This window comes from Falco rusticolus, chromosome 9, assembly GCF_015220075.1.
Source record: "Falco rusticolus isolate bFalRus1 chromosome 9, bFalRus1.pri, whole genome shotgun sequence".
In the NCBI taxonomy this organism is placed as follows: Eukaryota; Metazoa; Chordata; class Aves; order Falconiformes; family Falconidae; genus Falco; species Falco rusticolus.
Window position 1 is genome coordinate 37,015,743 of NC_051195.1, and position 15,706 is coordinate 37,031,448.

A 15,706-nucleotide genomic window follows, 5' to 3' on the forward strand; every position below is an offset into this window, starting at 1 on the left:
TGTTACGTTGGCAAAACTCCACAGTGGAAATGCCTTTTGTTATTCCTGAACCTGGGTGTTTACAGCACGCAACGCCTGCTGCCGCAGCAGCACCAGCCCAAGTTTGGGCACCGCTTCCTAAGCAAGCTGCCCTGGCAATGGGATCACGTTGCGTTGGAAGTGGGCACCACCAGGCTGGTCAGCATGCACAAGGCGTTTAAAGTGGGAGAGGATTTGCATAGTCACGATATCACCAGCTTCAGTCTGATATTTGCTTCTGGGGCCGTGACGCTCATTAAAAGACATCCCCCAGTTCAGTGGGCTTTACCTCGAGCGAAGCTCGGTGAGGACAGCCAAGCAAAGAGCAGCTCGCAAGGTTCAGCACTGGGTGACGAAAGGAAAGCAGTGTGTTACGTGATAGGAAAGATAATGGTTTTTAAAAAATGCAAATCTTGGTCGCTTCAACGCAGTTAATCTCTTGTTGAACATAGACTGGGAAGAAAAGAAATTCATAAAGATGACACCCGGGTCCCAAGGCTGGGTGCAACACTTGGGATTCAGTGCAGGGCAGGCAAGAAAAATGAGCAATTGAAAGGCCAAGCAGTGGAAATTCCTGCTTGTAGGAAAACAGTGAGTGGGTCAGCGCACTGGCGTGTTGGGCCGGCCCGTGGGGCACCCTGCTCGCGTGTTGAGGCACAGAAGCAGTGACATTTTCCCCCGCGGTGTCTGGTTGGGCCCATCTTCGCGGGCACGCAGGGGTTCTGGCGTGACCCAGAGGGGCAAGCAGGAGCTCTGCCTGCAGCCCCCTGCCCACAGCCCCGCTGCCCCCTGCCCACAGTCCCCTACCCACAGCCCACAGCCCCCTGCCCACAGCCCCGCAGCCCCGCTGCCCGCTGCCCGCTGCCCGCTGCCCGCAGCCCGGGGAGGCAGAGGACGGGACCCCCCCCTTCCCCCGGGCCGCTTCCCGCGCTCCCCGCGCTCACACGGGGACCAGCGGTGCCGCCTCCTCCTCCTCCCCCTCTTCGTCCTCCTCCTCTTCCTCCCCGCTCTGCGCTGCCGGCTGGCAGCGTGCGGCTGGACGGGGACCTGCGCCCGGAGCCGGGCCGGGCTGTCGGCGGCCGGGTGCGGGGCGGCGGTGGGCTGCGGGGCGGGGGGCTGCGGGCTGGGGGCTGCGGGGCCGGGGGGCTGCGAGCTGGGGGCTGCGGGCTGCGGGGGCTGCCGGGCTGGGGGGCTCCCGCTGCCGGGGAGTCGCCGGAGCTGCCGCCCGCGGTGCCCCGGTGCCGTCCCCTGACCCGTTGTCCCTGGGCAGGCAGAGCCGGCGGCGCGGGGCCGGGCGGCGGGACCATGGCGTGGGGCGAGCTCAGCCTCCTCCGCTGGCTCCGGGAGAGCCGGCAGTCCAGGAAACTGATCCTGCTGATCGTGTTCATCGCCTTGCTGCTGGATAACATGCTCCTGACCGTGGTCGGTAGGTACAATGGGGTCTGGGTGGGCTTTTTTCCCCTCCTCCCGATTGATGCCAGGAATAACCTCCGGTGACAGCTGCACTCCCTGCCCGCACGATTAACGCTCTCGAAAACATTTTCAAGCACTTATTTTGTTGTTGGTTTGTTGTTTTTTTTTTTTTTTAAACACGAATGATTTTCTAGGTATGGCAAACACCCAGCTGTACACGTCAAAGTCTCGCTTTATTTCTATGTTCATTGCAGGATAAAAAGGTCTTAATAATTTATTTTTTTTTCTGCTAATACTGATACTTTGCAGAACAACAATATTTTTAGCTCATCATCGTTTCTTCTCCTGTGGTCATGCAACTGAAACAGCAGGCTAGATAACATTGGAGATGCCTGTTTCCTTGTGATAGTTCCTCCTTCCCCCACACTGGCCATAAAATGGGGGGTTAAGAAGAAACCCATCTAACTGGGTTTTAAGAAAAGCACTTCTGTGAGCTGGTTTAATAAAATTTTTCAAGTTTTGATCAAAGTCGTAGATGCAGCTTCTACTGGCATCAGTGGCTTAGTGTCAAGTGAGGAATCTACTCAGATCAGGGGCTTGAATATTTTTCACTGGTAGTTTTAGGAGCCCTCATCTTCAGATGTTTATAGGAGTTGAAAGAAAAGGCTTCAGAGAGGCTGCAGCCGGCGGCTGTGTGGGCACACGCGTGAAGGCACATGCTGCTGGCGGCGACGAGCCAGGCTGTGCAGAGCCAGCGCCCGGACCATGCTGCAGCCTCAGCTTCTGAATCACTCCTGAATGTCTGGGGGGACTTCGGCTTAAAAGCTACTGCCATAGGGTAGACCTCAGTTAAACACAGATGTATTTTTAGCAAGTAGATTTTGGATGGTTTTTACATGAATATATTTTCTTAGGAAGTTATTAACATTTAATTATTCAGTGCTAGAAGCCCTAGAAATTATGATAGTTCTCAGACTTACTGAAAGAGTGGCTTTTTCAGGAAGAGATGCAAGATGAGGAAGGGTGGTTCTGTCACTAAGTGTTAAATTGAATGAACCTGACATCTGTTTTGACAAATTCTGAAATGCTGATTTCTGAGATACATATTAATGTAATTAAAATTCATCTATGATTCTAAATAATACAAAGAAAATCCCTTTTGGATGATCTATTCAATGTACATTTTTTAAAAAAATGAGATATGCAAACACCACCACCACACATTAGTTCTGATTACTTAATATAGGAGTGTTATGCTTTTTTCCTTCTTATGGCTGTTATTTGTTGATATTTTTGTGGTTTATTTTAGAAATGTGTTTTATTAGATTTTTTAATATTTTGGTTTAATAATTGTTTCAATGCTTTTCTTATCTTTCATGTTTTCACAATCTAATAAATAGATTTGTGCAGTCAAGTGTAACAGAGACTCTTCAGACATGGGCTTTGATGCTTATATTTTGCTTTCTGGATGATGCCTGTGTAGAAAATCACATATGTGAAAACTGGCAAAAAATAAAAACTAACATAAAAGGATTTGTTTTAAACTGTACTTCTGAGTTACGGGTGTGTTTTTTCCCCTGAGAAAACTTCTATTTCAGTTCTGTGCTTCCATGTTTTAAAATCCTTACTAATGTGCTCTGTAGGAAAGCCTTGCATTTCCTAATCAATGGCAAAGCAAACAAGAAAATTTGGTGACTCCATTTACAAACAACCTGATAGTAAGATGACGATATATTCTATTTGTTTTTCCAGTGCCAATAATTCCCAGTTACCTTTACAGCATCAAACATGCGAAAAATGACACAGAAATCCAGACTACTAAGCCTAACGTAGTCTCAACAACGATGGACAATTTTCAGAGCATCTTCTCCTACTACGATAACTTGACGATGGTTACTGGAAATGAATCTGATCAGACAGGACCCGGCGAGCTGCCTCGTGCTCAGACAGAACAAATGACAGTAAATGTGACTCCTTCCCCGGCTGACTGCCCCAAGGAAGATAAGGACCTGCTGAATGAAAACGTTCAAGTCGGTCTCTTGTTCGCTTCCAAAGCAACAGTGCAGCTCATCACTAACCCCTTCATAGGGCCGCTGACAAACAGGTATGTTATTTCTGCTGCGTTACTCTGTTAGGATCCTGTAGTGATGTTTTAGTCCGGACTGGTATTTCAACAAAGTATTTTTAATTCTATTGTGGCTCTGGCTTACTGGCCTTCTCACTTTATCTGGAGGAAAATTTTAGTGAAATACATTTGGTGAACACTTCTAAACACCTACATCCTTTCCAAAATAAATGGGTAAGCTGCACATGAACCATCTGATACATTCAGTATTGTACGCTTTTCCTCCAGCTCCTCAAACCTCAGGTTCTTATAGAAACTTTTGCTGAAAAAAGTGTCGAAACATCTTCAATAGTTATATGGGGACAAAAGACACTACGATGTACTATTTACGAAGCACTGTAAATTGATGATATGTCTCTTACACCTATATTAGGCAAACATGATATTGAAACTGTAGGTGGGATTCAGATCCCTCCCTTGCTCTCCTAGAGATGCCCAGCTCTTGGTGTGATTTGGTATGCAGTGATCTGGAGTTGCCCAAGGTAAGAATTGGTGGGAAATTGTGTGGACTTCAGTGAAAAATGAACAAGTGTCAAACTTTGCGGATACCATGTTCATCACCAAGTTCAGTGGATCATGGATTTCCATCAGTACGTGATCTAGCCCAGCCTTCAAACTGTTCTTTCTGTCTCTTTGCATATATATGATGTCTGGCATGAAATATGCTTAATTGGTACTTCATGGAAAATCTGTCTGAGCCAGGATCAAGGGTGTAAGCAGCGATATCAATGACTTAGAACACACATACCCCCAAATCTGAGCACTGATGTTTACATTGAGATGTAAAAGTATTTATAATATCATTTCAATTTTTGATCTTTATTTGATTTTATTGGTAGCATTTTGTGTGACCGTTCCCCACAGAAGCAGCTGCAGTCCTCCTAAACAGTATGAGATCAATCTCTGCAGGAAATAAAATCCAAATTGTATTTAGTCAGATCACTAATTTTCATATTTCTTATTTGAGTTGTTTTTATAAAGAAGAATTACTGCTTTCAGACAATATGTGGCAGAAATTTGTCCTTGTAAAACATTTTTAAGTAGTCAATGCCTATTGTATGTGATGATACCCAAAACAACTAACACACTTTAATGTTAGATTTTTGAGGTTTTCAAGCCAAAACTACCTTTCTTAGGTTTTACAGCTTATATATATATATATACACTATCCAACTGAGGGCTAAGCAGTGGTTTGACTCATAGTGTAACGAATTCAAAAGCTGTATTAAATTGGTGGAATTGATCTAAACACAAAAGCTCTAAATGAGACAGACAGTTTCATGTCTCTCTGATTTCACCTTATCTCCTACTGCACACCCCTACACAGATATAAGTATGCCATTGCAAAATCACTTTTCCACAAATACTGCTGCAAGTTGAGGAGGAAAACAGATTTTTGTTGCTTGGATTTTCTGTATTTTGTGAGGCTGTAATAACTTATCCACAGGTAACAATGTCAAGTAATATTTATATAATAGTTCTTTAGGTATTCTTCTAGATTTTCCTAAATGTCTAAATGATTGCCTAATTGATATTTACTTTTCTATGTTAGTATCATCATTCCCACAACCTGCCAAACCAGGAGAAAGGCAATAATACACTCCACATTGCTGATGACTTTTTCAATAGCATGGTTATATCATTCTGTAGATACTATCTCAGACATCTCCTGAGTGAGAGGGCGTGTGTCCCTGCCGATGCCACACTGTGTGCCGGAACATCTCAGGACTGGAGCCTGGTGCTGCTGGTGCCAAGGCATGGGGTAACACCCCTCCCCTGGAGCTGGCTGTGGGATATGCCTGATATATCCTTAGGTCTGTCAATGGGGCAGCGATGTTCCCATACCATCTCCCTTTGCTGTCAGGAGCAGGGCTGGCAACACACCAGTGCCAACATTACTGCAGGGACCTGAGATTTCCTCCCAGAAACATCCTAGAGGTGCTTGCACAGGGCTGAGTGTGTGACTGCAATCACAGGAACAGGTTTGGGGGCTCAGGTGCCCATCCAGTGTGAGAAGAAAAATCAAGGACCGCATCATCCCAGTGTCCTGTGTGACAAAATCTTCTCTCATACAGCAGAAATGAGTACCTAAGTGGCAAAGTGGCCCCAAATTAGATTTAAGGATTACTGGTTTTCTTTCATGCATTATTTGTATCTTGGTACCAGTATCTGCCTTTCTTCTGAGAAATGTTTAGTGGGAAATATTAGTTAACATCAATAGAAGTCATTGGCAAAAAAAAACCCCAAAACAACTAAATTTGAGATTTCCTAATAATAGGGTTTATGATCACATAAAAAGCAGTGTGAAAACTGTGATTATTATAAATGAAGCAGAAAATATCTGGGTTATCGTTATAAAGAGTCTTCCTTACCACTGACAAGCTGTTTAGTGAAAATTGTTACTGCCATTATTACATTTGCAAAACATCACAGCTTAAGGAGAATTGGTTGCTTAGTTCAGTATTAGTGTGCGCAGTTTGTTAAGATGTGAAGTAAGTTTCCTTTCCAAATAGGTAGCGCACTCTGTTCATGGTTTTTATTTTTAAGTCAAACAAATGTTCAAGAGTGGTTTGGATTTTTAATCGAGTATGGCGTTACTGGCTTTTAGTAGGCTCTGGCTTGGAGTGCTTGAGTTTGTACAGGATGCAACAGGATGTTCTGTTTGTGACTCTGCCAATAATTAACTTGGGCTTTTTGGAAGTTTTGTAACTTCCCTTTTTCTGTTCTTCCTTCTGTTCTTCCCTTTTTCTGTAACTACTGGAGGTATAGCTTTTTAAAAAGAAATTTCAAAATTGGTTTTACTCAAGAAGCAAGTTCTGCTAGAAATACTTATTTAAAGCCCAGCTCTTTCCGTTGAGTACCAGAGAAAACCACACCTGGCTTAGTGAACTGGTTTGCAGTCCATGAGACAATACAAGTTACCTTCGGTCTAGCGAAGTCCTAGCGCAGGAAGCGCTCAGTGATGGCTTTGCCGTGGGATGTCAACAACACACTTCCCACCGTGGCATGCTCTTAGAGCAGAGCTGATAACATTTTATGGCTCAGATGGACGTTGTGGTTTTCCTTGTAGGAAATTGGTAAGGAATGATCCAGATAGCACAGCACCTGATACAGGGCATTCGCGAGGAGGGTGCCCTGGCGAGGGGAGGCTGAAGGCTCTGCCTAAGCCTTTCCTGTGAAGGGAGTGGGCAGAAGGCTGCTGTGCCTTCTGTAACTAACTGATTTGCTCTGTTATTTTTTTTAACAAACAGGCATTTTCATCATTTTTACACCAGCCTGGCTACAGCTTTGAACTTAATTGCATGAAAGAATGAGTGGCTAGGAGCATGACATGTTCACAGCCAAGACATATGCAAAGAATAACACAGAGAAATAAATATCACTTGTAACTGCTTAGTTACAGCTCGGTTCCTATGTAAGCTTTCCTCTCAGATTTTGGCAGGTGATTGAAATGCCCAGTTCTGCAGGGTGGACGAAGCCCCTCTGCCTGCCCTATGCTCCACCATGGAGATGGAGAGGTCATGGACCATGCTCCCTGCCCCTGCATGTGTTTCCTTACCTTGACACACATTCAGTGGTTCATAACCTTGAGGAAAATACTCTCTTGCCATATGTCCTCCCCAGTCTGTGAGGAAGCCAGCCAGGACAGACTTAACAAGGGGTGCTCACAGTGGTACCAGTGTAGCTGTATGACAACAAGGCTGAAGTCAGTGGATCTGCAGCACCTTAATGGATCGATAATTAGGCTCTAATCATCCACAGCTGCTAACCTGGTCAGTGTAACCTTTATTTTACTGCTGCACAGGACCCATCGATCAGTTGTCTTATTGTGGGGTAACCTTGTTAATGGGTATAATCCACTTCTAAGCTGTCCTGCAGTCTGGGGCTAATATAAGACTGAAATGGGGTAATTTAGGTGTTCTCTATCAGTGGCAGCCTTTCCTCGCTCTCCTTTGGCTAACGACTCCAGCTTTTTCAGAGGTCAGAAATACTTGCAGGAAGTATTTTTAGCTGCAGGTAGCCTCGGTGAAACATGTTGGACTCTGCTTCAGACAGATTCTCTTAGAGGGTTTTGAAAGGAGTGTCTAAGAAAATTACATGCTTGAGCATGGTAACAAGAAAAAAGAAGAGGGAAGACAGGCTGTAATATTCTTGTTTTGTACACAGAGGAACAAAATGTAGAGATAACTGTCACGGAGTATGCCGTGCCATGACTGAGAAGTAGAAACTGCCTATTCACAGGTTTTTGCATGGCAAGAACATGAATGGCCCAGGACAAAATCACAGACTAGTTGGCTGCTATAGGCAATGCCTCTCCTTTTTGTGATTATTTATGTTGTACAGTTTAACTGTTCAGTAGTGCTTCTGCTTTTTATGATTATTTATGTTATACAGAGTAATTGTTCAGCAAAACTCACAGCCAGCGCTCCCTGATATCTGTTGGATAGATCAGGGAGTGCAGCTGCAGATTAGACAATTGTGGTAGCACAACTGCCAGCTAATTAGTGCTGCTATTTCAGGAGGAGGCAGGGTTTGCTAAGAGGCAGAGTTTGCTAAGATTATGCAGAAAAGGACAATCTGCCTATCTAACTGACAGCTGGGTGTGGGTAAGACTGTCCCCTGAGCAAGAGCAAGCATGACTTCTAGATGCTCAACAGCCTCGTCCAGGGGCAGCACACCAGTGTTGTGCATCTCCAAATGATGGGTGAAGTGCCAGGTAATTTTAGGTTTTTCAGGGGATTATAATGATTTGTTTAATTCAGCACAAAGGCATGTTCGGTGCTGACCTGTATACCTTTGCATCATATTGTATGATGGGTCACTGGCAATGCAGACTTTGGCTGAAATGACTAACTGTGCCCACACAGAGTCTAGTCCAGAAATGATTAATTGCTGTGTGGAGCAAAAGGCAAAAGGTATGTGTTAGACCTTGGTATGTGTGATAAAGCATCGTGGTCAGCTGGGTAGCAAGAGTAGGGCTGAGTTCTGCTCCAGTTCTGCCTTCATCACCCTCTGCTATGTAGCACTTCACAGCTTGCTGTGACCCCCGTTTGTCCAAGATAAAGGAAGAATGGTATCTGTGACTGCAAAACCTAAGAACAATTCTTGAATGGTATTTCATTGAGCATTAAAAGTGATTCCAAAGCACTTGTTTTCTTACAGCTTTCAACCACCAGAAACACTCCACGTATAGGAAGCCTATGGGAAGAATTGAAATCTGCTTTAGCTTGGGAGAGTATCGTTTAGAACTAGTATGATAGCCCTTCTCTTTAACTTATTAATGTTTATGGAAGGTCTCACAGCTTATGTCTGTGATCTAGTGATGGAAATGTGAATGTGGGAGCCAATCCGAATGGATTTGTCTTCATGCAAGTAACCGATTTTTAATTCGGTGTACTGGCAGCACAAATTGCTGTTTCATGGCCCCTGTGTCAAGTCTAAGAATTGCTTGATTTCTGTACTGAAATCTGACTTCTCCCCCTCAGTGTCCATCCTAGATGCCTCTGGGATGTCCTTGACAGACACAACCCTACTTTACTTTGCAGTGGAAGGGGACATAAGGACATTCAACTTTTGCTTTCCTTCCACAGGGGAAGATGATATTGCTCACTATAACTGCAGGTTTGGGGGAATTTTTTTTCTGTACTTCCATTAGTGCTTTCTTCAATTTAAAATTCAAACTTGAAGCAATTATGGTCCTATTCTCTGTGGCCTGTTCTACCCGAGCTCACTGGGAAGTTAAGAGCCCACTTCAGCTCTAAGGCAGGCAAGACGCTGGTAACAGGTAATTTTTTAATTTCTTCATATACACAGAAACACCAGTGGAGATTAGCATCCCATTGTATAGTATCTGCTATACACACAGCAAGAGAAAGGCTTAGGAAAACCATCCATTTTAAGTAAAGCAGACAAAAAAAGGTAGTATTATTCTCTTACAGGCCAGGTATCAAGGTGCTGAGAGATTAAAATTATTATCATAAGTCCACATATAAGCCTGTGACAGTGCCAGGGATTTAATTTGCTTTGGAAACACCAGTCTAGTTAAGTACTCCATGAGTAACTAGCCTCTGCTGGATATTTGCAACACCTACTTACAAATTTCCACTATAAGAATCTGCACACTATGTTTTTGTCATATTTTAATGTAGTGATGATATTTAAGGCAAAATTATTCTGCATTAGAGATCTCTCTGTTGTGTAGAAATGCGCATGCTAGATTTCTTTCATTCAGAAAACTCAAACAAGTGTTACAATGAGATATATAATGAATGTTGAACCCTACACTTCAGAGAGTTTTCCATTATCCGAGGTCCTTAATCATATAGAAATTACATAAACAAACGAAGCTCAGAATAATTATTTTAGTTTACCTATGTCACAACTGCTACTATTAAAAATTAAAAGGGCCATTATAGACTCTTCCATTATTTGATTGACTACTTTAGCCAATGCTGCCAATATAAATGCCCAATACTGTCAAATCATCGGAAGCTGAAGTCAGTCAGTACTCCTTGAAAAGTATTACCCATTGTTGAAGAATTTGGCCATTAAATAATGTCTTTGCACATACATTTGAAATGTACAATCCTACAAAAAAAGAAGCCGTGAATAAAGTGTGCTGAATAGAACATATAGACTGACTTCGGAGCTACCTGGGTAGAGCTTTTGATTCTAGGGCAGATTTTTAATGGTGTGAAAAAGAGTTTATTGTGAATTTTTTGGGGTTTTTTTTTCAGTTTTAGTTGCTCAAAAATGTATTTACTTTCCAGACAGAAAATTATTTATTTCCTGGAAACTTGAAAATACTTCTAGCAACCAGGCATTTCTACAGACTGTTCTGAGTCCTAATGAAGAAGTGGGCTGATGAAGAAGGCTTTGATCAGCTCCATTTTTACTCCTAAACCCATGGAAAGCAAAAATATTATTCTCAAGCTCTTTGGGATTCTTCCAGTGCTCCTGGCTGAGGCAGAACTCCCAACAAAGCTGACGACAAATTTTTCCAGTAAAAAAGCCACTGGCACGATTGTGTCTCATTATAGTCATTGTCTCATGAGGATGGAAACAGATGAGCATTAAAACACTACTGGGATATTTCAAAAGTTCAGCATGCTCAGGCAGATCTTTCCCTTCTCATATCCTTGGCAACCCCATGGAGGCCCAGAGGGGCTTTATTGGGAACAATTATGGTGGAACAAGAACAAGGCAATCACATTCTAACGAAAGAAGGATTTCTTCCAGGGATTTCAGATACAAAGTCTGCTGTGCCAGATGAAAAGGCATTTTAACATGGACAGCTTTGACCATGTAGTCTACAGCAAATAGTTCAAAGCCTACCAAGGGGCTACAAGTTGGGTTTTTGCAGTGTGTGCACTCACGTGAGTTAGTCTAACTCAAAATCTCAGTGAGACAATCCCAGAAATGTGAATATTCATTTTGTTTTCCAGAATAGGCTACCAGATCCCACTGTTTGCTGGCTTCTGCATCATGTTTGTGTCAACAATCAGTAAGTGTCCACATCTTATTTGGTCTGGCCCAGATGCAACTTTTAAATAAATTATCTATAATAATTACCACTATGAATTATTCTTGTTGATGTAGAGAGACTGATTTCCAAGGAAAATGTAAGAGTGGCTGCTCCATGTGGATGGCAGTGCTGATGGGATTTGACAAGTGCACTCTTAGGAATGTGCTCTAAGGAATTCACAACCTTCCATCCCACCTCAGCGGGTCTCTTCCTCAGCTGTCTCTCCGGTTCTTGTACTCTGAAGTGGTGCTCAGACAGTTTTAAGCAGATTATCAGCCATGAGAGGGCTATCTTGCAGGCTTCTTAACAGCTGTCTATGTAGGGGCTTATCAGAAGGATTGTGAGTCTGCAGTGGTTCATGAGTAGAATGTGAGTGAGCTGTATCGTAGCGTTACTAACATCGCTGTGGGATGTGGAAACAGGGGCATAGCATGCAAGTCAGCTGAGATAATTTGTCTGCTCTAATGGGATTGATAAGTCTTTAGCTGCTGTTTTATGTTTGGTTTTGGCATGGTGGTTAAAGTAGTGGCCCAGATGACAAGAGTATGGAGGAGAATATTAAGGATTGTTAGAAGCCTGTGAGGAATGGTGAAAGAACTGGGTTTGCCTCAGAAGGCAAATGTCAGAGTTTGATATCGGAGCTGATGATGAAAAGGAAGGGAACAAACAGTTTTCCATGTTCACTGTACATAAGAGAAGGACCAACAAGCTTAAAACTATCCTCAAGGGGACTGAAGCACTGGAGAGGATTACCTGCTCTTAGAGTCTCTGCATTTTAGGAACATGTTAAACAAACTTTGGCTGAGATGAAGATAAGAGTAGTGAGCCTAATTCAAGGCAGAGGGGACTGCTGTTTGTCTACTGACATCCTTCCTTCTTTTATTTTTCTGGATTTTTCACTGTCCATGTAGATAGGGATTTTTGTAAGACCTAGTGAAAAGCCCAAAAGGCACAATGCCACAGGGTGGGTGGGAGAAGTGCATGTGGGATCTTGTGTTCAGTTTGTGCGTTACACCTTCCCACAGCTACAACCAGCCTGGCAAAATTCCTCAGGTGGCCAACAGATAGGAGCTGAAAACAGTTTTTAAAATCTCAGTGCAGATTTAACAACATTGACCGTAACACAGGCTCTACAAGCAGAGATGTGCTTGGGTTACTGGGACACTCCTGCTTCCCCGTGCTGTGGATGGGGTATTGAGCTGGACGGATGAGTGCAGCAGCCAGGGGCTCTGTCCTGAAAGGCAGATAGTGGCCAAGAGTGGGACCTGAGGTTAAATCTCTTGGGGAGATAGAGAGAAGCACCTTCTCTAGTGCAATTTCTCTGGTGCTCTGCTGTTGGGAGGATGAGGAAGGTGCTACAGCCCTGGCATGGGTGCAGCTGGCTTCCCTGCCCCTTCAGCCAGCTGTGCTGCACAGCACCTGGTGTTGAGCTGGCACCACCTGGGTAAAACCTCTGTCCACCCATTTACTTACTGGAGGAAACACCGGTGCATGCATGCAGCTGCGTGAGTTAAAGCTTGGTTTCCCCAAATGCTTGGAGCTTTGGACCGAGCAGCCTTAAAAGAAGCAGCATGGAGAGGCAGGCTGGAAAGAAAGATCTTGTTACTCCTGTGTGCAGCTGAATCAGAGCAGGATGTAATCAAATCCTATGTAATTAGTTAAAACTGCTTGTGCGCTTGCATTCTGTGTCACCAGGAGGCTTAGACAACTGAGAGCAATTCAACACTGACACATCTAAATGCAATAAGAGAAAATAATGCAGTTAGCATTGAAAGCAGCACAAGTCACTGTAAATGCTTGACTCAATTGTATGAAGTTTTTGTGATAGTTTCAAGAAATCTAACTTTTTAACCCAGTTAGAGTTAACCTAATTTTACCTCCGTTTTTTCTGTAGTGTTTGCCTTCTCTGGAAGCTACACATTGCTGTTTATTGCCAGGTCTCTTCAAGGAGTGGGTTCCTCTTGTTCTTCGGTGGCAGGTAAGAGAAGAGACGATAGAGTAAAATGCAGATCACCAATTCTGTCGGTTTTAGTCATTTTCTGAATTGTATTTTGTCTGCAGTTTCAATAATTAATACAAAAATATTCAATTAAATCAATTTCACTTTTTTCCTGTCCCTTTCATATATAGTAGCTCAAAAGCAAATGTCTTTTCAGACTTCCATGGTATTTGGGTTGCAGTAAGGTAGAGCACTAAATGAAGTGCACTCTCCCTGGGATTTCCGCATCTGTGCCTTCAAGATTTTAAATTCATTTTTAGCCATTTTAAAGGTCAGCAGGAACTTATGGTGGTACTTACTATAGCAGAGATAGAGCTCTGTCTGTTACTGAAATTTCTGTTATAAAATGTTGTTTCCAAGGACTTGCCATGCTATCTGCCAGCTTGGACTCAGGTTAGCTGTACCAGATTTCCAATGCAAGATTACAAGTTTTAAATGAGTGGGTGAAATGGAGTATGGGTTTTCACCCCAAATTTTTCAACCATTTCTGAGACTGGAGAAAATAGGTCATGCTCGTTTTGCAGTCTTGTCTTGGAAAAATTTCCCGTGGTGGCAGCAGAAATATAGATTTGGCTTGGGAAGGGAGGTGAATCCAGTGTTTTGTCAAGAATGTGTGTTTTGGCTTCCTCAGAAAAATTCCCCCTTCCAAGCTGGACTGTCCTATAAGCAGGGTTCACATACACTCCATAGAAACTTAACAAGAATTTCTCAGCCTGAGCATTTGAATGGGAGCAAGAGGCACCTGATGCTTCAGATGGGTTTGAAGCTGCACAACAAGCATTAGTTACAGCGAGATTTAAACCTGGATGAGCAGTGGGACGAGTGAGGATGTGGCTGGGGGGCAGGCAGTGGCTGGTGTGAGGAGCCGGGATGGTGAAGGCAAAGACAAGCAGGAGGGGCAGAGACAAGAAAATCCACCTTTTCTCCTCATACCAGTTGAGGTTCCAAGTCAAGCTTTCCAAAGGGAAGATGTGCCAGAACCAAAATTATTGTTCAGCTTTAACTTGGTCCCTGTGCAAGTGTGCACCTTGAGGTATGGCTCTTAGACAAGTACGTGACTTTTTTTCACAGACAACCTACAAAATAGAGCAGAAAAGGCCAGGAGACCACCTCCTTCACCTCCTTCCTGAAGGCAGGACAGCTTTGTATCTGTCATTCCTCATGAGCACTTGGCAGGCATGTTCTTGGAAGCCTCCAGAAATGCCCTCAGCGTCTAGCTTCGTACTTAAGTACCTTTACTGTCAGGAAGCTTTTTCTGACGGCTCATCTAAAGCCTCCTTACTGCCATGTAAACCTGTTTCTGCTTCCAGTGCTTGAGAGAACAGGAAGAACAGTTCCTTTGCTTTATCTTGGTGGCACTTTTTCATATTGCAAGACTACTGCCACATCTCACATCAGTTTTCTCCTCTCTGGTTTTAAATTGCAAGTCCTGCAGTTGTGCTTCAGATATTTTTCTAAGCCTTTGCTCACCCTCATTGCCCTTCTCTGGATGGTCTCCAGTCACCCCTGCCTTTCCTCCTGTGAACACCAGCCCCAGTGCCCAGGAGCAGATCTGACTCCTCACAAGGGCCAGTGGCAGCGAGGGTCACTTCATGGATCTCACAGGCAAAGGAAGTTTTTTGCGGTGTTGCTACCAACCAGTCATTTACTGCCCTGCGTTTGTGCACGTAATCATGCCTACCTACGTGTAACACTTTGTATCATCGTCTTTGTATTCCCTCCTATTTTTTTCCAGAATATTTCTCCAAATCTCACAGAATCATTGTGAATTCAGTTATTGTTCTCTAATTTACTCTTCAAGTGTTCATGCAAACAATTTGATATCATCCACAGTCTTCAATAAGCAGGTTAATCCACACAGGACCTCTGCTCTTTCGATGCACATGATGGGTGGTATTCACTCAGTGATCAATCATGCAGTTTTTTGTCTTCTTTTTCTGTGTAGCCATGGACTTTATTTACTGAGTCCTACTTAAACCTTGATTTGAAAACAGAATTATTCATTTCTGTGAGGACTCTCCTGCAGCATTTACGTCTGCAGTGTCTGAGTGCTTTACAAAACCACAGATGATTTAGGCTTCGTGTTTCCTTTTGTGTAATGAAGGTTCCTCATCAAACGCAGCAGAAGTGAGGCACGTGAAGATAAAGGTCAAAATGATCCTTTAATTTTGGAAGCTGAACTTGAAATACTCATTTCCAAAGGAATCAGCTCTGCATAACACCTCATGCCCAGAGCACAGCTCGCACTGCACACGGTTCTAGCTGTGAGTGGTCGCCAGACCTTTGTGTCAAGTGCCCACAGTACCGATAACACATAGCGAATACTTACCAAAAGCTTTGTTTCTGCTGGGTGAAATGCATCGAAAAGCTCTGTGACAAAGACAGGGATAAAGAATCTAGCAAATCAAGCCGTCATTAAATTACCTGAGCAAGGCTGTACAGTAGAACACGGTCTTGGAGATCATTTACATTGCCAAACCCCCTTTTTGCTTCAAAGTGAATTCTATGGGGAGGAAATGTTTGTATCTATATTTATTTTTATTTATTTACATACATATATATATGTAACTGCTGTCATCTCTGTATAACATTTAGTAGTGCTGGCAAATGATGTCCATAAACTGTA

General features: G+C 43.4%; 1 protein-coding gene across 3 annotated transcripts in view; it reads left to right on the forward strand.

Annotated features, from left to right (window-relative positions):
* Nucleotides 1-1,236: 1,236 nt before the first annotated feature.
* SLC18A2 (solute carrier family 18 member A2) overlaps nt 1,237-15,706 on the forward strand; it is a 34,819-nt gene continuing 20,349 nt past the window's right edge. The window contains exons 1-4 of one of the 3 annotated variants that reach the window (XM_037399387.1): nt 1,237-1,444; nt 3,184-3,535; nt 11,002-11,060; nt 12,976-13,059. In XM_037399387.1, coding sequence (XP_037255284.1) covers nt 1,324-1,444; nt 3,184-3,535; nt 11,002-11,060; nt 12,976-13,059 — 616 coding nt within the window. In that variant the 5' untranslated portion in view covers nt 1,237-1,323. The remainder of the gene's footprint in view (nt 1,445-3,183; nt 3,536-11,001; nt 11,061-12,975; nt 13,060-15,706) is intronic. The other 2 variants (XM_037399386.1, XM_037399388.1) reach the window with 2 other exon arrangements.